Below are 26,571 nucleotides of genomic sequence, written 5' to 3'. Positions count from 1 at the left end.
AGCGGTGTTTGAAGGCGTGTTTCTCGAGAACCGAAACAAATATCGCCGAGATATTGTGCACATCTCATGTTTGTGTCATTATCTGTAAAATGAATGGATTTAAAACGTTTTTCATGTCAAAGTGGAAATATCCATTGTCCATCGCTATTTTAATTCATTTCTATTCTATATCCTGTGTTGTTTTAAAGAATGGAATTCTGTTGATGCGAACCAAATGTTGTCCTCTGCTGATTGACATATTTATTTCAATTTATGATCGCCACATTGTGGAAAACAGGCTGGAGGAAAATATGTTCCGAAAGTCTTAACGAAACGAACGCATTCGACGAAAATAACTGGGCTCATGAATCTGGTGAAACCAGTTATTTTACAGACTTATGGGACACTAGGCGAAAGAACAGGCGCAGCGTTTTCTTTAGAGAAAGTTTCCACATGGCGTCCAACGGAAGAAATGTCCTTATGGCAAAAATAAACTCTACTGTGGTCACTGTTACTCATTTTAATCCCATTCTAAGAACGGTTAAGGCATACTCATCTTGTGCATGTTGCTTCATATCGCTATCTGTTAAAATTATAATACATTTTCCGAACTAGTGCAGTTGGAATCCATCAGTACGCGCGTTGTCTGTAGGCAGCAGACGATTCTCACCGAACAAACCAGCCTCTTGGCCCGTACCCCGTACGTTTGGTGAATCTCGTTCTTGCACGAGACGCACGGAATGCGACTTTTGGGACAGCATAATGAAACTCACGAAACGCACGGAAGCACTTATGGGACAGCCAGTTACCATAACTCGTTTAATGCGTTAAACTCGTGCGATTTTCGGAACGGTCCCTTTGTGTGATTTCCTTATGAACGGGAAAAAGTTGACAAAAAGGGAAATTTTGCTCCTTGCTAGGGAAATTGGGTTGTCGCTCGTCAGATTCTGACAACACTGATAGCAGTATGGCTGACGGATATAGGTGAAATTTTGTGTACGTTGTAAGACAATGTAAACTATTTCATATAGTATCTTTCAGTAAGCTTTTGTGACAATTGAAGCACATACGAAAGATTCGAAACTTCGTTTTATGGCTGTGCAACGAACTGTTTCTTCGTCTGTGGCTGACGGCACAAAAGAGATTTGCAAGAGGAATTGTTTACGTGCACGAAATCACTTGAATTATTTGATTGTGCAAAGCTGAAATGAGGTAAGTTTTCGAATTGGACATTCTTGTTATCAAGACTGTCTTCTGACGTACACTGATACAAGAAAGTGTACTGCTTCTAAGTCATAAAACGTCTGATCATACTTATAATATTGTGTGCATGCATGTGCAATCAGATGACGGAAGTTGAAATGTTTTTGAGGTAGCCTTGAACGCTTGGAAGTACCAGCTGGAAGAGGCAATTTCAGGTTTGATTTGAATATATTGGGACAATGAAGCAAAATAATTGCATCAGACGTTAATATTTTAGGTGGGAGTAGACGTTCGAGCATGAAGTAAATTTGAATATCGATTATTTCTTTAAGGTGGTAAATTTTTCGTTTCCCCAAAACGTATTTATTCACTTTTACAGGAGAAAGTACTTACCAAAATGAGATTATTTATACTTTAGGAAGATCTTGGAAGTGTATTTTCCCCTGGCTTAAATTTTTTTGCCGGTAAATCATGTAATTTTCGACATTAATGTCACTCCGATGCACGAAAGCTGTTCCCTTGATGTCCATCTACTACGTGAACCAAATTTTTGCATGCGTTTAATGATGTAACAACCGGTCAGTGTTTCCAGATATGCGGTTTTGTAACTGTGTAACAGTTCTAGAACGTAAATAAACGTGAGTTACTGTTCATCATTTCTGATTACGAACTTGCGATAACATGACGTGCACAGGATCAGTGCTCAATGTGAGGTTGATGGGGATTATAACCCCCCCTTTCGCCCAGTATCTCTAAGGCTATTTATGAATAGTTCGTGGGGCTATTTATGAATGGTTCGTGGGGCTATTTATGAATGGTTCGTGGGGCTTTCTGTGCATGGTTCGTGGGGTTTTCGAACCCGAAAAAAATATTTTTCAAATTTAAAAAAAAAACAAATTTAAGTATGTTTGCCTAACCTAACACATGGTTCGTGGGGTTATCCGTGCATGGTTAGTGTGTTTTTCGAATCTGGGAATAAATACAAAATCAGTAACACCAAAGTAGGTATTTTTCTATGAAGAAGGTTGCAACACTGCATAACCACTGATCATGGACAACGCTAGTCAAGATTTCTCCGCCATATCGCATGTAACGCAAGCGAAAGCAAACAATATAAAAATACTCGATATTTCTAAAATTGACATTATTTTCATGTAAAAAACTAAATGCGAACTTGAAGAATCCTTAGGAATGCAGAATACATAACTAACAATGTGAAAAATATGGAAATAAGGGAATTAGGGACGTTTGGTGGTTACTGAAATTTTAATAATATGAGTATTTCTTTGCATTTATGCTAATGGAACCTAACCTAACAGGCCTAACCTAACCTCGTAGGCATTCCTCGTCTGATGTCAGCAAGATTGTTGTGTGTAAAGGAAGACCATTAACGAATTGCGAAAGAAATATGGTTCCGATTGCTGTGTATGGACAATCACCGTAGTAAATCGCAAGGTTATTTTACAAGTTCTACACGTAAATGTACGATTTTAACAAGTGACCGCCAAATATGAACTACAGATACGTCATCAGGACACCGAAATTTGTAAGTAGTGTAAAATCATGCCTATTTTGTCAGCTGTATAAATGGTTGAAAACAATGATTTTGTGCAGATTTTGTATACATTCATGGTTCAGTACGAGGGCAGAGGTTAAGAATTTTGGTAACAGTATGGTATAGGGAAAACATTTCTTCAAATTTACAGGAGAAACTACTTACGGAACTGAGTTTCTGTAGACTTTTGAAAGCTCGTGGAAGTGTTTTCTCGCTTCGTTCAACTTATTCGGCCGGTAAATCATATATTTTTCGATATTAATGTCTCTCCGATGCACAAACGCTCTTGTGTCCATTACGTTCGACTACGTGAACCAAATGTTCCGTTTGTTCTGTGACTTAACCCCTGGTCAGTGTTTCCAAACTCGTCATTGTTTTGCCAGAACATGACAAATTTAACTATGTTTGCCTAACCTAACCTTGCGTGCATGGGTCATGGGGCTATGAATGGTTTGTGGTGCTATCTGTGCGTTCGCGGGGTTTTCGAACCCGGACAAAAGTACAAAATGAGTAACACGAAAGTAGGTATTTTTCAGAAAAGAAGGTTGCATATTGTGTGTGAGAGGAACGAAGGTAAGAATTGACAATATAGAGAAAGTCTCCTATTTTGTTCATTTTCGTTATACTAACTAATTTTGGCCTCCTAATCACGAATCTGTTGTAAAAAACTGCAGGTCACGTCTGGAAATTGTACATTTTGATGAAACATTGTTCGTTAGCCCCAAAAACCATTCACGGGTAGCCCCACAAACCATTGACGTTAGCCCCCAAAACCGCCCACGGGTAGCCCAACGAAACATTCACACGAGGTTAGGTTAGGTTCCATTAGCACTCATTTCACCCTTAAATTCATCGAAAAAATAGGGTTCGTACTAAAATTGAACATCATAAATCATTTTCTTGTAAAACAACAGCGTGGTTGGAAACAATGACTGGGGATTATATTTTCGTTCGTAAAACTACGCATTAATGACTGGGGATTATATTTTCGTTCGTAAAACTACGCATTAACACCTATATATAAAAGATATTCAATCTGCTTTTTTTCAAATTTCCAGACGTGACCCCCTGTTTTTTACAACAGATTCGTGATTAGGAGGCCAAAATTAGTTAGTATACCGAAAATTAACAAAATTGGAGACTTTCTCTATATTGTCAATTCACTCCGGAACGAACAATAATTACTCAATATGTGGAAAATTGAAGCTATCGTGAAACAAGCGAAATCCCACCTTAAACAATGGTTCACAATGCAGAATAGGTAAGTACGAATGTAAAAAATGACTAAATGAACAAGTGAAATGTGTTTTTCCTATACCATACTGTTACCAGAATTTTATACAATGAAACTATCAACATTCCAAAAACTTTGTATGATTCCCTTTCTCTGATAACGTTAGTCTAACTATTCTTCTGGCTTTTGCAGTAACTTCACGAAGCTCATGTTACATATGATCTAATTTAAATATATAAGGGGCATGTTTGGCCCAAGTTGTAATTGATTGAAATTAATCATGGTAGACAGGCATTGTTTATTTGATTCCGTTTCTATTTGTCTGTTAACACAGACTTAAGTTTTAGTGATTACTTACTACATGTTTTCTGGAAAACTGCATTTCCCTTTTGTGTGTTTGCGAGCAAGCAGCTATTCGTTTATTGTTGTCTTGGATACATGTGTAGGGTGCGAAGAGGTATTATGTTGCTAAAAAAAATATTGTCTGGTTTAGGGTTCTTAGCATTTAAATAACCTCTATATGCTTCCAACACCTGATCACATAATATCTGGTTTGAAGCACAAAACCACATTTTGAACTTGTATGAAAATCAAGCAGAACTCTGTCTGAAATGGCTGTAAATCAAAAGTGACTGCCAAGCATGGACACTTGAGAATGCTACTTTTCAAATTATAGTACTTAGTGAAGTTTTAAACTGTGCTAATTAGTTTCTTCAATCTACAAACTTACTTCTATAATTGTATCCAGTATTCTAAACCACTTCCTAATACTTGCAAAAAGCATTAAAACATTCAGAAATGTAGACCTAACACCATGTTTTTTGGGAAGCTAACTTTTTGGCAATTTTCACCAAGTTGAACTGCATAGGTAACGGCTCCGATTGTTTTATGATTTTTTTCAAATTCTCCTAGCAGAAAGACTAATTATCGTTAAATTTTAGCTATCCTTGTTGCAGGAAATTTTAACCTTCCTTAAAGAAATGAGCACTTTTTGGATTTCGAAAAAAAAATATTTATGTTGAAAAATAACTTAAAAATTATCTTACACAAGCATGCGTGTATTTTCCGTTGACAAGCGGCTGCAAGTATCTTAAACTAGTGGGAATTAATGTAGATTGGAACCTTAGCAGAATGCATTTAGGAGCTTATTTTAATGCTAGGAGAACCAAAACTGGCCTGCCTAACCTGACTACAGAAGCATATATTGAACAAAATCTTAAGTAAACGCTAAAACTCCACTTGTTAACAGAAGTAAATCGAAATTGAATGATGTTAAAATTGCATTTGCAGCTATATGGAATCTCAATAAAAAAAAAAGCACTTGGGCCACAGAATATAACCTGTGATGAGGTGATATTTTTTTTTTAGTTGTTGGGTGTTTGAAGTGCGCATTCATTTTGTAATTGTATTTTTGGCCCAAGTTCCTTTTGTTTTATTGCCATTTTATCATGCTACGAATGCAATTTTTCCATGGTTTGATTTTGATGTACGTCTGTTAACACATACTGCAGAGTTTTAGCGATTACTTAAGGTTTTGTTCAATATATGCTTTTGTGGTTAGGTTAGGCAGGTTAGGTTTGGTTCCCTTAGCATTAAAATACAGTCCCTAAATGCATTCTACTAAGGACCGATTTACTTCTACATTCATTCCCACGCTTCTACGATATTTACTGTCGGTTGTCGATGGAAAATATCTTGTCAATGAGAAGTGTGCAAGGTAATTTCCAAGTTTTTTTTTCAACATAAATAACTTTTTTTCGAGTCCAAACAGTGCTCATTTCTTTAAGGAAGGACCAGATTTCGTGTGACAATGCTTTCCAAAATTCTACGATAATTAGTCTTTGTGCTAGGAGAAATCATAAAAAAAATCTGAACCGTTACTGTATTTTTTGTAAATAATTGCATTAACAAAATGGGTTCCCAATAGTAATGCTGTTGCCTTGCAATCAAGGGATTATGGGTTCAGTTTTTGCTGGTGACACATTGCACAGTGGTTTTAAACTGTAGGTTCAGCCAGCACAGATTCCCTTATCTGAGCATAAAATGGACTTTATCTTCAACAACTTTTCATGGAAATTGAGTTGCATGTATAACTTAGAGCTGTTTCAGTGATAGAAGTAAGTTTGAAATTCTTACTGGTAGAGGCACCACTATGTGTGTGTTCTAATAGATAAATGTAATACTAAGTTACATAAATGTGCCTTTTTTCTCAAATCTGTCTTGAATGGAGTTACACCACTTGTGGCTCAGAATCCCTCAAATGAGGCAAATTCTGGCCAAGAAAACAAACAAACTTGTATAAATAATTTTTGTACTTGTAAATACAGGGTGCCGCAGAAATATTGAGATGATTTAAAAATCACGCCAGCAGAATCTCCCAACAGATGGTATGCAAATTCATGTGTTGTTGTGTGCAGCAGTATATAGCCTTCAGTAGCCATGGAGCGTTGGTCAAGTGAAGCATTGTGCATTCTCTGTGGCGTGTTACTTTAAGAATGATTCTCCTGCTATAATGCAACGTTGATTAAGGCACCAGTTCAACATTGGAAGAAATGATAGTGTCAACATGACAGACAATTCTAAATTGGGTAAGAAACTTCAGAACGACTGCATCAGCCACAAACAAGAAGAGCCCAGGAGGTCCACAAACCGTGTGAACTCTGCAAGCTGTGGGAAAGGTCAGGGAAGATTTGCTGCATAGTCCCAAGCGATCAGTTCTTCGGCATGCAGTGTCGCTAGCGGTCCCTCCGTGGATCAGAGGGAACATGCTGTTCTCTTCTACTTATCGCCCTGTTGAGCTATTTAAATTGTTTATATTAACATAATAAGAACACTCCTTTCTTCCAAAAGTAACACTGAAGAAAATCTTTCACCGTGGCTGGACGTTCCTTTAAGTCACGTAGACAGCCTCATCGTTCTCATCCTGTAGTTTGACGCAGAGTATTTTCAACCATTCTCGAAGGTAAACAATCACCATGCAAGCTGAACTCCCTAGCTATTCTCTCCGAGACATATAACGGATTTGCTTTTCTTCGAGTTATTCTGAAGATTTTGCAAATTTAAATCGTCTCAATATTTTTGCCCCATCCTGTATAAAATGGATGTGTAAGATTTAAGCATCCAATTTACATTTTCAAAGTATCCCAGTAATTGAGAATATGGAGAACATATTTTACAGAACATTCTGTTGGCAGTGATGAGCTTCATTATACCTAAGAAAGGAAATGAAGTTTCGGAGTACAAATTCATCATCATGCTTTACGTTCTCCGTTCGAGACAGTTTTGATTCACTTATGATTCAGGAGAGACAGGAGATGTGCTGGGCTTACAGAGAAATTTAACTGAGAATTTTGCTTAAATTTCTTCACATTTTGATTCAGTCCATCTTCAGGAACCATGTGGTCTTCATTCTTCGATATAAAAGATAATAGCATAGGTTATTGCTGGTTGGTTGTTTTGACAAAGTACGACATCATCAATAACATTGTATCAGGGGTAAATATGCTTACTGTGTATTAATATAAATACTCAACCCTAGCTTTCCTGTGCCGTACGAGAAACTTACTTACCTGAGGAGTAGGAGGGGTCTCTCAGGCCCACACCTTTTTTATTCACTAAAATAAAAAAAAATAAAAAAATTGATATTGAATTCCTTCTTGCTTTCTTCTTTATAGATGTTTAGTTATTTATTAATTATAATAATTACAAAAAATACCTCCATTACCAAGCAATTGTACACTAGGGTGTTTCATTTTTCCAAAGATGTGATTTTCATATGACTTTGCCTACGCCCCGAGTCTCAGTGATGTAAAAGATATATATACCAAATTTCAAGAAGATTGGATAATATTTAGGGGTTGCACACTTTGATCACTTTTATCTCAAACTAGTGAAATTTCTAATTATTGAAGTGCTTTGTACTAATGGGCTTCTCATGTATTTTTTTCATCTTTTGCAGGTAATTGAACTTTATAATGGGAACAAAAGAGGAATTTGGCTGCTAGAAAGGTGCCTCGTGGTGAATTTTTAGGAGCTCGGCTCCCTTCAAAGGAACAAGTACTTTTTGTTTATATTTACCATCACAAGGAAATGAAATAAACATTTTCGGATGCTGCTAAATCTACCAGTACTAAACTACAGGAAATGTGGAGGAAAGCAAATTTCCCTGTTAAGGCGGAGGAGAATATCTGTGCTGGTATACAGAAGCTGTACAAAGAATACCAAAATCTGGGTAAAGAGAAATCGAGAAACATGGATAAAGCAAATGTGAAACGGCAGATTTGGAAATGTGATCTCGTAGAGTTATTTCCCGGCAAAATGTGATGGACATGACTAGCGTATCACAAGAAGATAAAGAATTTCTTAGGTCACAAAGAGAAGATCGTATGAGTTAGTCAATGAGTGGGGTAGACAAGGTTTTCGCCTCGAAAATAAGAACTAATAGTAGCTACAAAAGAAGACAAAAATGATTCATATAAGAATAAACATTACAAAGCTCTCGCTGAAATCAATAAGACAGTTATACTCGAAGACTCATCTCCATCATCATCAGTGCCTAGAGACGAAGAGGCCGAGTTTTCGCCTCCAGCAACGAAAAAATTACGTTCCAAGTCCTAGATTAAAACCTCTTGATCAGACACTCACGTCTACTTGGGATTGAGAACAGCTCTCTATTCGACAAGCAAGTACTTCATTTACAGCAACTGCAAAGAGCCTTGGCCACGATGTTTCAAAAAATTCCGTATCTCCAGATACCGTTTACTGAGCTCAGGCGATCAATAGAAGTAAAATGGCAAAGAAAATCGAAGTCACTCTTTGAACATCCTCCTCATTTGGTCTTGCATTGGGATAGTAAACTGTTGCTCTCAGTTGCCCATGGGAGTGTCAAAACTTTGGAAGATAGAGTTGCAGTTCTAGTGACTGGCAAATATTTTTTGCATTTTCTTGGCGTACCTGTTGCCCTGAAAAGCACTGGTGAGCAAATGGCTGAAGTAGTTATTCGGGAAGTGGACCGATTTGGGCTACATGACAATATCATCGGTATGTGTTTTGATACTACAGCATCTATTACAGATCTGATCCAAGGGGCATGTACCAGAATTGAAAGTGAATTCGGACGAACATTGCTGTGGTTGGCTTGCCGTCATCACACCCATGAACTAATATTGAAAGGAGTGTTTGAGGAGTGTTGTGGCGTACCATCAAGTGGTCCTGACATCCAGATTTTTCGGAAGTTCCAAAGTCTGTGGGCTTCACTTGATAAGAAGTCATATACGACAATGCTGGATGAAGAAAGTCCCGTTCAAGGCTTTCTAGAAGAACAACGAGTGAAAATGGTTAACTACATCCAAAATGTCCTAGAAGACGGAAGTCATCCAAGAAAAGACTACAAAGAGTAATTACAACTCTCACTCCTGTACCTAGGAGGTTGGTCTCAAAACGACTTCAGTTTCAGGATCCCAGGGGCTCTGCAATATATGCACTTAAAATTGTCCTCTTCACTAAACAGTTGAATATTCCTCAACGAGAATTGAAAGGAATGAAACGGGTTGCACATTTTGTCAGCCTCATATATGTTCGCTTTTGGCACGAGGCAATTGTAAGTCGATGGGCTCCTACAGCTTCTGAGCACTTACCCAGATGCAGACGTCAAAAAAAGTGCTCTCACAGTTGCTAAGAGACACCTTTGGTATCTGTCAGAAACAAACGTACGATTGGCTTTTTTGGACGAACGTACTACTCAGACTGATAAGGAAAATATGACTAAAATTTAGAAACCAAACCTGCAAAGAAAAAGGAAATGAAACGATTAGAGGTAGAAGCCTAGTTTTTGAAGGAAAAGACCTGAGCCATTTCGTTACTAATAAAACAAAGACGTTCTTTGAATTGTTTGGGATCCACGACGTGACAAAATACTGCAGTGATTCTCTAAGAAGCCATGTGAACGCTCTTAAGGTGGTCAATGATACCGCAGAAAGAGGAATTGCTCTGATAAAAAAGTTTAACGAATCGGTAATGGACAAACAAGAAAAACAATTCTTGTTGAGGGTAGTCGAGCATCACAGAAAAGTCGTCGCCAAGCGAACAAAAGAAGGGATTGCATCGTTCAAAGTTGATTAATATAATACATGTTTTGCCTATCATATTACCTATTAATCTTAGTGTCTAGTTTTAATATTATTTTAAGTTTGTGATTTCTAGTTTTCCAAATAAAAGTAATTAACATTGAAAAATCGTATTTTTTGCCTACTTTTACAAAACTGATCAAAGTGTGCAACCTCTAAATATTATCCAGTCTTCTTGAAATTTGGCATATATATATCTTTTACATCACTGAGACTCGGGGCGTAAGCAAAGTCTGCAAAAATTTTACATTTTATTTTTTGCCTTACAAAATGAAACACCCTAATGTACACTCTGACTAGCATGAGTGTCTCGAATAACACACTTTTAAAGATGGCGCCTGATAGGCCCTTCAAGTGCATTTTGCTTCCTATTTACATTACATATGTGTTTTTTATGAAGAAACTAATACAGGATATTCAGAACACCCTAGGGAACAATGTAATTTATTTTCAATTGTTGATAATTTTCAGTTGAAAAATTGAAAAAAAATGGAAGTGGTGATCCTGACAGCCCTCCCCTCGGTTATGCTAGGGTTAAACCTCTTTAATATGTATTTGTAAGTAGCATTACGATAGCTATTGAAAAAGATGCATGCCAACTATGTCTTTTTTCTTTTTTCAGTGGCCCAAAACCCCCTTTGCAAAGTATGAATGGGAAGCGAGGAAGCAACCCGAGAGTGCAGCAGGAGGCTCACCCTCAACATGAAGAATTAATAAAGTACATCTATGACTGTAAGTAGCAACAATTTTATTTTGTACTTGAATTGTATTACACTTTGTTTTGAAAAACTGTGTGGGGGCTGATTTTTTTTAAAAAATAATTTTATTGAATAATATACAGGGTGAGGCAGTTAAAGGGGAAGATTTTTAAAAAATCACACAAAATAGAGAGCAAATATTATTTCTTTTTTGAACATGAATGTACTGTACATGAGTGGAAATTACTAGTGTACCTGAAAAATGTTCATTTTTTGAATATGCCATCCAAGGAAATGAACATTTTTCAGGTACACTAGTAATTTTCACTCATGTACAGTACATTCATGTTCAAAAAATAAATAATATTTGCTCTCTCTATTTTTGGTTGCTCAGTCGGTAACGCGTCTGACTACCATGCGAAAGATCCCGGGTTCGATCCCCGGCCGGTTCAAATCCGGGAACTTTTCTAATGTTGGAAGCGGCCCAGGCGCCCACCCAGTGTCGAATAACATGGGTACCTGGGGGAAACCCTGGGGGGTAAAGGTGGTCAGGGGCGTGATGCTGATCACATCACCCCCATTCACGATCGGATCAAGAAAGTGTGAGGCGTTACCCCCACACCCCCTATACGCCTTCATGGCGTGGTGCTAAGCACAGGAGAACACTTTACCTTTTTTACCTTTACCTTTACCTCTCTATTTTTGTGAATTTTTTAAATCTTCCCATCAGGGTTTGAGAAATCCCGGTCGCCATGGCGACTAAAAATTTCAGCCTAGCAACTGTGATCTTTTGTTGTACGTTGTAATACGTACAAAATTTTGATGATTCTATGAGTTAAGAAAAATATGTAAGAAATTATTGAAGGGTCATAATTAGACATTTGATGACTGATGCCATGTCAGTCGGTCATTTGCGACCAATATTGGTAATGTGCAACATTTGATGAATTTTTAACTGATGATTTTATGGGTTGAGTGAAAAGTGCCATTTTTGGGACATATATGGCATATTGGGACATATATTTCAACACTAGCAGGTCGAAATATTGCCAACGGTCGCATGCAACATATGTGTACGTATTGGCCATACATTTACGTGAAAAATCGTAAATCAAGATTTTGTGCTGAAATTGGACTCTTGAGAGAATCCTAGGCTGCCCCTGGTTACATTGAATTCTCTTCGCTCACTTTTGCCGCTACTGTGCCTTTTTTTTAATTGATTCAGCATGGCGTATTCATTGGAGCAGTGCGTGTGCATTGCTGAAGAGTATTTTACTACTCATTCTTACACTCACGTGCAAGAGGTTTTCCAATAAAAATTCAATGCTTCTGCTGTACCTCACAAAGCAACTGTTTTACAACCAGTCAAACACCAACAAATGATCCCGCTAATTGTTTAAGAGTTGGTATTTATTGTTGAAAATCAGTTATCAGATGTTTTCAGCAAATTAACAATGTATTTTTAAAAATAATTAATTGCTTTTATTTAGATAAATTTATGAACCCTGCAAGATTAGTTTAGTGCAGAATACCCGGTGTAAATAACTGTTACGATTTTCATAATATACATTTTCAAAGTTTGGATTAAGTGACTTTTGAAACATACTGTAGTATGCACAATTCCTAGTAGGTGGTTTCCTGGTGTCTGATTTTCAGAGCTGGCACCTAGCTTTGAAGAAAATTTTTCGAACACTGCTTCCCGTTTGACTGCCTCACCCTGTATGTCATCAGGAGGCTGAGGATTTATCCTAGAATGCCTTAGTTCCCCTTGACCTGAGAATGTTGGCTTTTACATTTAAAGAATGTTTCAGGCCATGGATATACATGAATTTGTTTTTGCTTATTTTAGCCATACGAGTATTTGAAGGTAAATGTTTTTGATTGCCTAATCCAGGAAACTGATGTTATAAATTTTTAGTACCCCTTTTGTATTTTTTTTTTTACTGTGTATTGATCTTCATCCTGGTTGTAAGACCTTTCCTCACTTTCTTGCTTTCTACCCCTAATTTTATGAAATATTTTGGTAACATTCAGTAATTAAGTTGTAAGAATTCTTTAGTTGTATAATGATAAAAAAAATTGTTGTTAGAAAAAAGAAAGAAAGAAAAAAAGGCATGGATAATTTCTTTATAATTTAAAATATTGCAACAATTATTGGGTGGCCTTGGGCCTCATAGCCCCATATAACTTGATACTACTTTTTAGTTGTGGTCAATAGGAACCTGTGTTTATCCACTAGATGTGTTGTCTGTGGTATGGTGCATGGCACAGACAATTTGTTCTTTCATTTGCCCATCTTTATGATCATCTTTTCTAAGGGTCCCAATTAGCTTATCTGTACATAAAGTGGACTTAAAACAACAACTTTTTATAAGGAAATACTGCTGAGTTTAATGCATGGTAACTTGTACAGGGTGAGCCTAAAGTCCCATTACCCCCTATGCATTTTGCGACTGGGGAAGGTTATCTTGTTTCATAAGCCTGCGCAATGTTGTGTATGGAACTCCCAATTCTTGTGATCATTTGCAGACTGATTTTATTGGTGACCTTTCAATGGATGCAGCAGCCTCAGCACACGTTTCTGGTCTCGTTAATGGGCATCTGGAGCGGGGTCTGTCTTTGATGGAAACTGTTTTGAAAAGTTTTCTCTCCCATCGCAATATAATTTGGTTTGGCGGGGTCGGCTTGTTAAATGTTGCAACAAAATCCCTTTGGATGCCCCTTTCTTTAATAGCCTAAGCATTTTTTACTCTTAGCGGAATGGGTCTTTTTATGCATGGAAATGTTTCAGGACCGGAACTTTTCAAACATGTTCTTTTCAAAATGATATTTAAAAGATTTTTAGAATGACATCCATCAAGGATGTGGTTAAGTTGGGAGGGGGGGGGTCCATGGGATCTGGTTCCCTCCCCCTGAAAGACTTACTAAGTACTAAAATAAAATAATAAAATAACTGAAATTAAATAATGAAAATATACTTGTTTAATCGATGGTTGTTTATTTCTGAGGAACTTATTGGAAGACAAGGATTATAGTGGGATCATAGGACTTTGAATGACAGTACCAAAGAAGATTCATGAATGATTTATTACTACTTATAATAACATGCATGAAATATCACCAGGAACTTTACATTATTTTGTCAACTGGATCTAACATCCTTTTTTGATATTCCATTATTTTGTCAACTGGATCTAACATCCTTTTTTGATATTCAATTCTTTATCTATTTGACATAAATTCCCTTACCAATGCAATTGTCTTATTTATATACAAATTTTGCAGACTTTAACTATACATAAGCTAGATAATGAATATGTACTGTACCTATTCATGTGATAAAAATATAATATTAATGAATTTGAATTATTGTTATTAATTATAATTTTTTAAAATTAATTTAATATACTTAATAATAAATATTATTTTGACACGCTTGGTTCAACCCTTCCCCCCTTGAGATATATTTCTAGATACATGGCTGACAACCATGAAATGTAGACAGTTTGTCTTTATTTTTCAAAGTTAGGAGAATAAGAAATAATTAAATGTTATGTATTTAAAAATAATATTCAGCAAGCCCCTGTAGCTCCCACAATAAACCAAAATGAATTTAAAATTCCAAATTTACTGAAACTTCTTGGTTCAAATCCTGACAAGAGTATGAGTTTATTCCGTTTATGTTTTCATGTAATCATTGTTCACCCTCCTTTTTTAAAGTAATCTTAAAGAGTAGGAAGGCAGTATTGAATAAATACAAACAAGGATATTATTTGTAATATGTTATTGTTTACCGTGCTTCTAAATTAAATGTTTTCTTTCCCAGCGTGGAGCAAAGTGTTCAAAGAAGCGGAGAGTTCCAATCAGAATGGAGCAGAGAGCAGTAAAGGTAAGTCTGTTTGTAATTCTGAGTATACCTTTATTACCTATTATAACAAGCTGAGTATACCTTTATTACCTATTATAACAAGCTGAGTATACCTTTATTACCTATTATAACAAGCCGAGTATACCTTTATTACCTATTATAACAAGCAGAGTATACCTTTATTACCTATTATAACAAGCCGAGTATACCTTTATTACCTATTATAACAAGCCTAGCTGGCCCATGTGGCCTGGACATGTTTGTTTGTGAGTGTCCATTCATCAATTACATCATATCATCACTCATCCCCATCTTCACAATTAGCCAAAAGTTATAGTTTTTCTTGTATGTACGCATTGCTTGCATTGTAGAATTATTTTCCTGTAGTTTACGGTTATTACAAGCAAAAGAAAACAGTTTTTCTTTGTGACGTTTCAGGAGAACACACGCTCCCTTCATCAGACATTTATTTTCATTTTGACTAATGATATAGTTATAACAATGGTTAGCAATTTTTAAAAATTTAATGTAACAGAAAACATCAAGAGACTTTGTGAAAACAATGATGAATTTGAATTACCTGATGATATTTGGGATTCATAAATTTAAATAAAAAAATAATGTGATCAAAATTTATCTGAAATAAAAATAAAACAGACTGCTTCTTTTCACAGTTAAGTTGCTATATTACAACATTGTAACATTGACAACATCCATTATATAATGAATTCTTTTTGTTTAAAAAAATGGTGAGTCCAAACTTGCAGCACAGATAGACTAGGGGTGTCGCATGACATCACCAAAACTGTTGTTTCCAACTCCTTTTTGTTTTTCACTTAGGCAATAAATCCATTTTTTTTGTGTTACATCTAGTTATTGCCGTAATCTAACAATCCATTCTATGTTATGTTGGTGAAACAGTTGCAATATTGTGAATATTCAATGGTATGTGTAATGCATTTGTTATTTATTATTACAACAAGTCATCCTATAGTTTAAAAGTGGGATCTGAACCACTGTATGATATCACCGGCTGAATATGTCGTAGGACAATCTGCACTAATTTCTCAGGAGAGCTGATTAAAGTTTGACTTATGTGGATTTGGAATATACTACAGGATTTGCGTAAACATTTGATTATTGTTGTTGATTCATGCACCTGATAAACAGATACCTCGCTTCGAAAAGTAAATCATTAACATATGTGAAACAAGATGACGTCATGAACTCATTTTTGACGAAAAGTGGAGATAATGGCAAGACAGCATTCAGCCGGCGATGTGCCACCACATGGTATCAAACCAGGGATCCTCTGCTGTAGGGTGACCATACGTCCTGTTTCAGGTACTTGTGTGTGTCATATTATTAACAACCACTATTTGTCCCATTTTACAAAAGTTAAGGAGTTAGCTTGAAAACCAAGTCTAAATTTGAGGGACATTTGATGCTAAAATAAATGTTGATGTGGTAAAATAACTGTTGAATACAGCCACTTTCCTTCGGGGGGGATTCTTCACACTTCACAGGGGTGGATGAGGTGTCTTAGGCAAATAATTACAATACCAATAAAAACTACTAATATTTTAACATTGTCTCTTGCATCTTATATGTAATTTAATTAAATGAATAAAATTGGTAGAGATTAGGAGTGGTACCTTTTGACAACAGGAGATAAAAAAGTGATGGTAAAGTGCTTCCCTGTGCATAGCACCATGACATGAAGGTGTATAGGGGTTGTGGGGGTAACGCCCCACACTTTCTTGATCCGGTCATGAGTGAAGATAATATTTCCTTTATTCTTTGTGATGTATTGTTTATGTGATCAATACTAAATAATAATAACACATTAATAATACCAATATTTTTTAAATTACTCTTAACAGATTTTTCTTGAGTGTCCCATTTTGGGGGCCAAGATGATATGGTCACCCTACTTTGGTGGCAAGTTGAAATATGTAAATATATGCAGCGTGAACAGTAAAAATGTAATTACATAAAAAAATCTCTGCCCTAGTTGTAGCTTGAATGCTATATACTTGAAAGGAAAGTGTTCAGTAGAGTTTTCTCTAGTGTTAACAGTTTGAGAATAGAAAACATAAAATGAATAAGCAACATTCATTGTTTTTTTTCCATTTGTTCCAGGAGTTCCACATGTGAGGTATTACAAGGAACAGGAACCAAATCCACTGAAAGGTATGTTGTAAACTGCATTACCTGGTATCATTACTGTGCCATAAAAATTGTTATACTTTAATTGCAAAAAGTAATTGTGAGCAGTCAGTGTTTTTTTTATTCATACTGAAAGAGTTTGGGTTTTAACCATTTTTGTTTTATTTGGACATTTTGGAGACTTGTTTCATATCTGTTTCAAGGGAGTTGTGCATGTTCACATGCAGTTATCTCCACACAGTCAAACCCCGATTTGATGTTTGTGTATTTTATATCTTCCGGCATGCATTCAGTATTGCGGGAGGAGGGAGAAAGCTTTTCAGAATGCACTAATGCTCACTTCCACGCAGTACTCCCAGAACTGCATTCTTCAGGCTAAGGAAGCTCTGGCGCATGGAACCACAGGCAATATAATCCTCTGTGAGGGTCGTGCGTTGTCCTGTTTCCCCATATGTGTTCACAGTCTCAGCTGTTAAGTAAGGCTTGGAGATTGTAGTCCTTGGAAGACTATTTAGCTTTTGTTTGTGAGTTGACTTAAGTTTAAATGGGTGAGGTATTTTTCAAACAATACATTTCATTTTCTTGATGGTGCAGTGGGTAATATCGCTGCCTTGTAATCAAAGGTAAACTGTAGGTCCAGTCCCGATGAGTCTATCTGTGCATGAAGAGGGCTTAAGAACACAAACATTTTCTTGTTAATTTTCTGTCTTCAATTTTGTTATTATGATGGCCGAAAATCTCAAACATGCTGATGAGGACCAAATTAATTAGTAATAAATATTCAGTATTCACGGGTACACATTGCATACCTTGCTAACCGTGCAGCAAATACAGCAGAATCTCGGTTAATGAGGAAATCTGAAATGCAAATTGTAATCTATGGATGAGTGTACAGTGTGTCCGGCTTAAAAATTTTATAAGTTTTAAGTTTATTAAGATATTTCCGTAGAGTTTTCTTCTACCTATAGAGTAACTCAAAAAGGTATTTTACATAGCTAGTACACCTCAATATGAGCACCATTAGTTGCTCTACAGATGTCCAACTTGTATTCAAGCTCCGCCCATGTGTTGTTCAGCATTCCTAGAGTCACATTTCGGATTGCAGCACAAATTGGATGTCGTAGATTAGGAAAGTCACAAACTGTGTCTGGTACACTTGTGACTTTACAAAACCGTTCAAAACGGACTTCAACTCAGCGAGAGCAAGAACACACCACGCCTTCTGCTGCAGAGTCCACATGGCTACTGATGCTTCGACTGTTCAGTTCAGTTCAGTTTGCGCACGCACACGTGTGCGTGCAATCCGACGAATGAGCGGCGAGTGCTGACATTTTGAGATTACCTTTCAAACTACGTCAGGCATAAGGTGCTCTTGGTTAAATATTACACGTAATGATTTTTTCTTTTATTGTACTTTTAAGCTGGACACGCTGTATTAGTGAAGGTTCTCACTGACCTGGAAATGTTAAGAGAAGTCAGGGAATCATTAACCTCTGATCAATTTAGTTTATTTTACTTTGCGTTTGTGCCATTTTTGGCTAATTGCAAAGATGAAGATGAGTGATGATGATGGGATACTCGCAAAGGTCAGGATTGGTGTGTGCCATCGTATCATGCTGTGCTAACCACTGCGATGGAGGTCGACTGTCATCTTTTGAAAATACATCCAACAATCTGGAAGAGCCAGGAAATATCAAGTGCTTTTATTTTTATTGCCAGGATTTGAGAATTAAAATAAATTCCAGTTTTTCTACAACCAACTGCTTGATGTGAGATATTATATAACAATATTTTAAAATTTATTTTCATTTATTTTTTACAATGCTGAAGACACCTTGTTCTCTTGAAAAGCAAGTGCAGTTTAATACTTAAAATGTGTTTTTTTTTAGCCCCGTGGCAGAGTGGTTAGCACATCACACTACGATGCAGGATCCTGGGTTCGAATCCCAGCCTGGGCATGGATATTTATGAGTGTGCATTCATCAATTTCATCATGTCATCACTCCTCCCGGTCTCCCCAATGGTGCAATAGCATCGTCGCCTTGTAATCAAGGGATCCTGGGTTCGATACCCGGTGGAGGCTCATAGTGGTTCGGATTCCACTTTTAACTGTACGTCCAGTCCCGGTTAGCCTTCCTGTGCATAAAGTGGACTTGAAACACGAAATCAATCAATCAAAGAAAAATTCAAGCTTAGAATAAACCCCTTCATTAAAAATATTGTTCTTAAAAATCCATTTTTTAGCTATTGTTCGTTACTCAAATTTTCACCACGATTTTCATACTTAGGGTGCAATTTTGAGCAAAACATACTTGAATATCATGTAAAGTATACTTCATTAGCTACAGTGAATTTTGTTTCAGGTCTCTAGCTCTAATGGTTTTTGAGATATTAAGGTTTTTGTAAACTGCTACATGAGCCATGTTGGAAAAATTGCCACCCCCCCCCCCACCCTGGAAGAACTAAGAACAAGAAATTTTTTTGAACATTGGTTTTGATATCTAGAAACGTGTACTAAAAATGATTTTTTTTTCTAAAATGGTCATGCAACCACCATTGTAAGGGGGTGATTTATAAATGTGGAGGGAAGAAAATTCAGGGTAGCCAGGAGCAGCCTACAATTCCCTCAAGAGTCCAAATTTGGTACAAAATCATGATTTATGATTTTTCACGTAAACGTATGGCCAATATTTAAGCACATGTTCCATGCCTTTGAGAAACTGTTATGTGGTGTATGACAACTGCAATTTTACATGTTTGAAGTTAGCCATTGGAACAAGAAAATTTGCTGTGTTTAAAGATCTGTAAAATCACAGAATGCCAATTTTTGTACAAGAACCTGATAGTGTTTTCAGAAATGATGGAAATGAGCCAAAGTTCACAGCCCTTCATGACAGTTTTTAGCTCTGAAGTTGGAGAATTTCAAGTAAGGATCTGGATATCTTATTTTCTGTTCCAGATTTAGGTACCCAAATATCGGTATTGATACTGGATCCAGATCTGGATATTTTTGGACCTGAGTAACAAACCTGGATTCAAAAATTTCTACCCACCCATAATTGTGTCGAGCACTTTTTTCTGTTCACACGTTTTAACTTTCTTTTTCTTGTATTCAGATTTTGAACCTTTCAACTTGGAAGCATTCTGGGGGAAGAAAATGGTTCAGAACTTGCGAACGCAGCCCGTTTAAGTACCCTGCTGTGCTGATGATGGATGTGTAGAACTTGAATTGATGTTGATGGTGACAAATCGTTAATTACCAGCAGGAAAGATGGAAATAAATTGGTAATTTTAAGAGGTAACAAAATGTACCAATTTAAAATTGGCATTTTTTTATTTGTAATTTTTTAAAACAACTTTTTTTAGAAGTACAATTTAAACTAGGTTTCTAAGAATGTTTCTTAGAAATCTGAATTTGTATGCCTTTTTTGTATTATTTTATTTGCATTATCAGTATAAGTTACCATTTTAAACAGAAAATACAATTGTTTTATATTGAAATTTAGAAAAGCTATCAAAATGTACATTGTCTACGTCATGACTTCCATGATTACTTATCTGAACACCAGTTCTTAATTGTTTTAAGAATGTTGTAATTTAAGTTCCATTTGCCAGGTGGGAATTTAAGTTGGAATGTATATTTTATTTTTATTTAAGAGAACGGTGTTTGAGTAAGGAAAACAGTATAACTGGCTTTGGGTACCAGACAACAGTCCAGGACCTATGAGAAAATATCTTATTTCATGTTTTAATGTTAAACAAACTATGAAAACTAGACAAGAAATACAAAAATAAAAATATGTATATGTATATAGTTGTACATATGAAACTTTCATAGTAATTTCCATGCTAAAAACATTACCATAAGCAATGTAATGAAGATATATTGTTGGACTTGTACATTCCATAGGATTTAAGTGAACAGTGGATGAAATGTAGTTCTTTTTCGCAGTACATTTCAATGTTAGAGATTGCAATACATCTTGGGCTACTTTTTATAGAGAATTGTTCATACGTCACATGTAGGACACTATATATTTCCATACTCTTCGAGTTTCGAGTAACTGCTCGACGTAGGGTAGTAACGTTGGAAGTGTATATACTAGGATGAGAAAGTTGTGGGACATTGTTTTGAGAATGTTGGTTAGAATGGCCGATTGTTGGTGTGGTTGAGATACCAGGATTTGATGGCATTTAGAGGGAAGAAACCAGGGATGAGCTGTTCCAAATATTTGTAAATGGTACAGTATAGGTAGGGCTTTTCTCAGCATTTGCTATGGTGATATGAAGAAGGTGGTTGCAAAAATTAATGAAGAACTACTGACAAAATATGGACATACATTCATGCATATTTATCTAAATTCCTTTACATTCTCACCATGAAACAGGTTGTCTGTATGGCATGCCATTGCATATCTCCTGAAAGAAAAGCACCGACTATAAGTATTCCATTGCAGAAATAGTATGTTAACACTGAATCAAAATTTAGTATTTAATTAATACCCATAAATTCATATGGGACACATATTGGCATCAGTCGATATAGATATATTGGTAAAATTGTTGATAATTTTTATGAATGCAATCTTTCTATATATATATAGCCAGTAACTGAGTGCATAAGTCTGCAATTTTGTTTGTATTTTTATGCAGTTTTGTAAAGTAAATGTCTAAACATGCAGTTTATTCTAACAATTTGCACTCCGATGGTTACATACGTAAGTTAAGGAGCTTCTTCATGGAACATTTGTAATTTTTATATTGGATCAGTAGAATATGAATATTGGTCAAATATTATGTATCAAACAAATTCCGCCCCTGCAGAATATAGATATTGATACTGTGAGTCGACTCAGCCGTAAAAGAAACTGTTGTAAGTGAAGAGAATTAAATGTACAGGATCCATTTGTAAGTGAGCTCTATCAGCCGTAGAATTGCATTTGAGAGAGAGCTGTTCTGGAGCAGATGCGTGATTTTTTTTTTATCTCGGTGAGAGGACCTCATTGATTTGATCTTATGTGAAACAATCTTCCTGTAGCATACCAATTCATGGCCGACATGAATGACGTGGACAACACAGTTGCATATAAATTCAATCAGATAATACATGTAATGCCAAGAGTGGATTCTAAATCATCATTGCTATCTGCACTATGTTTGTGCTAGATGTACTTCTATATGCTTATCCTTTATCAATTGAGATGGGTGCATTCCTTAAAGTCTTAACGAAATGAACAAAGATAACTGGACTCGTGAACGTGGTGAAACCAGTTATTTTATCCACTTATGACAAGTTAGGTGAAAGTATCAGTGACAGTGTTTTGTTTATAGAGTTTCCACATGGGGTCCAGCAGAAGGCATATAAACTACTGCGAGCATTGTTACTAATTTTAATCACATTGTAAGAACAATTAAGGCACACTGGTCTTGTGCATATTGCTTCGCATTGCTCTCTGTTCAAATGATATTGGATTTACCAAGCTAGTTTGTTCGAAGTCATTATGCACGTGCATTGTCTGCAAGCAGGAGACGATTTTCACTGAACAAACCAACCTCAGAGCCCATGCGTTTTGTGCAAGAATGAATTTTGTGTATTACTCGAAAATCAACTTAAGTAACGCCATAACGAACCTCTCAAAGTTTGAGACAGGAGTTGTGGAACGGCCAGTGGTCATAACTCGTTTAATGGATTAAACTCGTGCAACTTTCGGAATCCACCCAATGTAAGATTCTACATATGTTACAATCTCACCATATGTAGTCCTAAAGGCCCGAATAGTAGACAGTTTACTCAGAAATCCATCTGTTGTCCCATCCATGGCTCTACTGATCTGCATTTGTTTTGTACAACACGATCACTGAACTCCAGCATTCGATGAACTACTATATCTCAGAAAATCCTTCTTAGTGAAGGAACTGCATATTGCTTCACATTGCTCTCTGTTCAAATGATATTGGATTTACCAAACTAGTTTCTTCGAAGTCATTATGCATGTGCATTGTCCGCAAGCAGGAGACTATTTTCACTGAACAAACCAGCCTCCAAGCCTAAACTGCTCCAGAACTGTTCAGTCCTTCAAACACACCTTTTGTGTCGGTCATACTTTTCGTATGTATGTTTCCTGTTTGTTTCAGAGCCACTGGTCTTACGGCAAGTACAGTATTTCATTGATTCATACATGAAAGAGATCAGGGAAAGAAAGGAAATTAAAGTTTAAATTTAGAAATCCTGATATGGAAGAATTGTGTAATACATTTTAAAGTCTTATTTGCAAGCACAGTGAACAAAAGTGAATATTTTGTGTTAGGTCTAATCAACAAATAGAGTCAGGCTATATTTTAGTTCAATATGAGATTTAAGGCAGTTTTTTGCAGATTTTATTAAATGAGTCAATGCGTGTGTGTGACAATCACATTTGTTACTTTTCAAGACAGTTCAATGCATTTATGCTCTTCATACCCCCGTAGAGGTGAATTTTTTTTATTGTTGTGCAGTGTTTGTGTTGCAAAAACGAATAGGTGTAACTTCAGTTTCCATTGGTTTTTGAATGGAAAAGCTTTTTATTGTGATTATGAAAAATTCCCCAAGCCAAGTTCATCCTTGATAACATGCAACAATATCTTGATTTCTATACTAGACCTTTATTTTCTGTTCCACCTTTTCTAAAACTGGATATTAAAATACTTTATTATTTGTAATGTATATATTAGGTCTGAACTGATACCGATACTTGAAAATTGCAAGTTATTTTTTTTTTTTCAAAATATTGGTGTGGAAATATTCTTCTCCAATTATATGCATCAATTTACCAAGAAATTTGGTTTAGAATATTCAAGAATTACATCAGAATATTAAAATTGAAGTTATTAAATCACAAAATACAGTTTTATCGTGCAAAATAAAAATAAATTTTGCGTAATTTCCAGGATAATTACACTCCGTAAAAGTTTTGTGCGGAATTTTTCCGGACTCTGTGAAAGATCAAAATGCCAGAAAAGTATTGGCTGGTATCGGTAGATAAATTCCTACCAATACTTTCCGATACAGATACCACTGATATCAGCTAATACCAATACATCGGCATCAGCTCAGACCTATTATATATTCCATAAAAGGATAATAAGCATGTTAGTGAACCATTTGTTCGACATTTCTGACTTGCTTAGGGTATCTGGAGTGATATGGTTCCTTTGACACATCAGAATATTCAAATCACACTCATTTATAAAAGAAATGTAATTTTTGCAACACTTCTTTGTTGTAGAAGTAATTAAAATATCTGCATTGTCAATGTTTCCCAGTATACCTTTCTAAAAATGCCACTTTCCGATTAAATTGATAGGAATTATGATCACACTGTTTATTTGTGACTAGAATGTTTCAGTATCACATGATATTAGTAGTCACATTCTGCTATTCTAAAAATTGTTTAAGAATTACATAGTCATGAGGAAAAGTCATTAACGAGATCACAAATGATTATAAAAAGTTAATAACCTAGATTAAACTAGAAACCTTTATTATTACAGATAAGTATAACTTATTCAACATGATCGGCACTGTTATAGTTAATTTATCCCATTGCTTTACTATTTCCCTGATACCCATAGCATAAACATCTGTAGTTTCACTTTTTCAGCTAAATCCTTAATTTACACTCAATCTCTTCGCCATACTCATTGTGTGCACATATTTCAGGTTATTATGTAGCCTATTCATTAGAATCCCACTTTGCAGTTCCTACGTTGTTTTGTTACCTACCTGTTGGATCAAATCATATTTGCTTCCATTGCAGTTTCAGTAGAACAACTAGGATGATATTTTATCAGTAACTGCCTCTTTGATGGCATAGTGGTAACATCACCTTCTTTTAATCAACAGGTTTGATTTCTAATGTAGGCATATATTGGTTTGGATCCCACTTTAAACTGTAGGCCCAGTCCCAATTAGCCTCCTCAGCATAAAGTGAACTTGTATGACTTTAGACTGTCCTGTAGAGAGTTTATCAACCCAGTTGTTTGCTGTTTTATGTGAGCAACACAGCAAGCATTTATTTATGAATATCCTTCGTAAGAGTTCTTTTGGCTATAAAAAATTCGGAATCGTACATTGCTCTTCTGTTGTATGTATACCCCTCGACCATGGTTGCCATTTTCAATACTTCACTGTATTGTAGATACCACATAACATACCAAATTGGAGTGTACTGCCATCTGCTGACAACTTACGGAACTTCTAACAACCTTTATCAGCTATTCCATAACTATTTACAGACTTGTTTCTTTACTTCCAAGTATCTGGTATTTTGCAAAACCTTCGTTACTTACCCATTCCCCTTATATTCTCTTCGGAATTTGGTTTTTTTTTTAAAGTGAAAGAAAGGTTTGTCTCGAACCTTTCCACAGCCCACTTGACCACAGGTAGTTGAATGTATAATATAGTTGCCTTTTTTGACACTGCCTTTCTTGTTTGTTTTTAGTAAAAGGGGGAAATATCCACTCTACCCAACTTCTTATCTTCTCTTTTTTTACCGTGTGTCCAGTGTAGATGATGATCTAAATGCACGGCCATGAAATTAGGTGGGTGGTAAAGTTGATACTTGCCATGTTGGAGCACAACCCTGTGTTTTCGGAAGTTTGAAAGAATGAAAGATCTCATTGTAGAGTTGGTCTTTGTAATCCATGTGAAACAAACTGACAGTATTTGCTCGAAAAGTCAGTGCCCCGGAGAGAGGTCGGTCTGACGCTCGAACTAGGCAACATAGTATGGTTGACGTTGCCACACAGTGTGCGGGAACCGGCAATTTTTGTCCCGCTCTTGCTTTTTCCATGTGTGGCACCAGCGCAATTCTGCCCACCTGCCTATTTTCATGGCCATGCATTTAGCAAGACTAAGAACTATTTGATGCAAATTCTAGACATGTTGAAATACAAATGTTTTCACTCTGGCTCTAATATGATAAACCAGAAATGTGCAAGAAGTATATGTGTGGGGTAGAATCTTATTGACCATCCTTTATGACCAGAATAATAATCTTGCAGTTTACACTAAGTTTAAACAAGGTACAGTGAAATATAATTTCTGAAATAAGATTGCATATGTTTGTGTGTGTCAGAGAGAGAGAGAGAGAGAGAGGGGGGGGTTGTGTGTAATGCTCATTGAGTACACAGTAATGAAATTGCTTCATTTTCCATGATCGACAAGTTATCCATGACTTGCTTTATGCTTTTTCCCAAAAATCTATGTTGTTTTCTGAATCTGTGATTATAGACAAGATCCAAAAGGAGACATATAGAAATGCGATTTCTTTTAGCATTCGATTTTTTTTTTAAATTGTCGTATTTGTTTCTATTAGGTATTGGATTAACAGAAAAAATGTTTCTTGCCCAACTGTGTTCATAATTTCACTTGTGTTCTGTGTAAGATAATTTCCATGGAAATGCATTGTCAGAAGTTTGACAGGTGGTGAATTCTAGAGAGTTGAACTTGTATTTATGAAAGCACATAATAAATATAATACTGGATGAATATTTTGTTTATTAACCATTTGTGGGTTTACAGTAGCAAAAATTGCTACATTCAAGTATGGTAAGGTAAAGTTCCCCCTCGATGTACAGTGTTGGTTCTCACAACTAATGCTATTACTGGACATGACCTGCTATAATCAGGATGGATGGGAGCTTTATTTTCTTGTCTTAAAAAAACAAGTCATTACTGATTTCGGGACACACATAGGCCA

The 26,571-nt window shown here is 36.0% G+C and overlaps 1 protein-coding gene across 1 annotated transcript; it reads left to right on the top strand.

The window, feature by feature from the left end:
- Window positions 1-931: 931 nt before the first annotated feature.
- On the top strand, window positions 932-26,362 carry LOC145999530 (mapk-regulated corepressor-interacting protein 1-like). Its single transcript, XM_083136503.1, has 5 exons — window positions 932-1,191; window positions 10,719-10,828; window positions 14,621-14,683; window positions 16,805-16,855; window positions 19,948-26,362. Exons 1-5 carry the CDS (start codon window positions 1,187-1,189, stop codon window positions 20,019-20,021), a joined length of 303 nt encoding a protein of 100 aa, XP_082992629.1. The 5' UTR covers window positions 932-1,186; the 3' UTR covers window positions 20,022-26,362.
- The last annotated feature ends 209 nt before the right edge of the window (window positions 26,363-26,571 follow it).

Source organism: Lepisma saccharinum, chromosome 15, assembly GCF_977018435.1.
Source record: "Lepisma saccharinum chromosome 15, izLepSacc3.1, whole genome shotgun sequence".
Lineage (NCBI taxonomy): Eukaryota > Metazoa > Arthropoda > Insecta > Zygentoma > Lepismatidae > Lepisma > Lepisma saccharinum.
The sequence above is the reverse complement of the archived record's forward strand: the minus strand, read 5'-3'. Positions and strand labels throughout refer to the sequence as shown.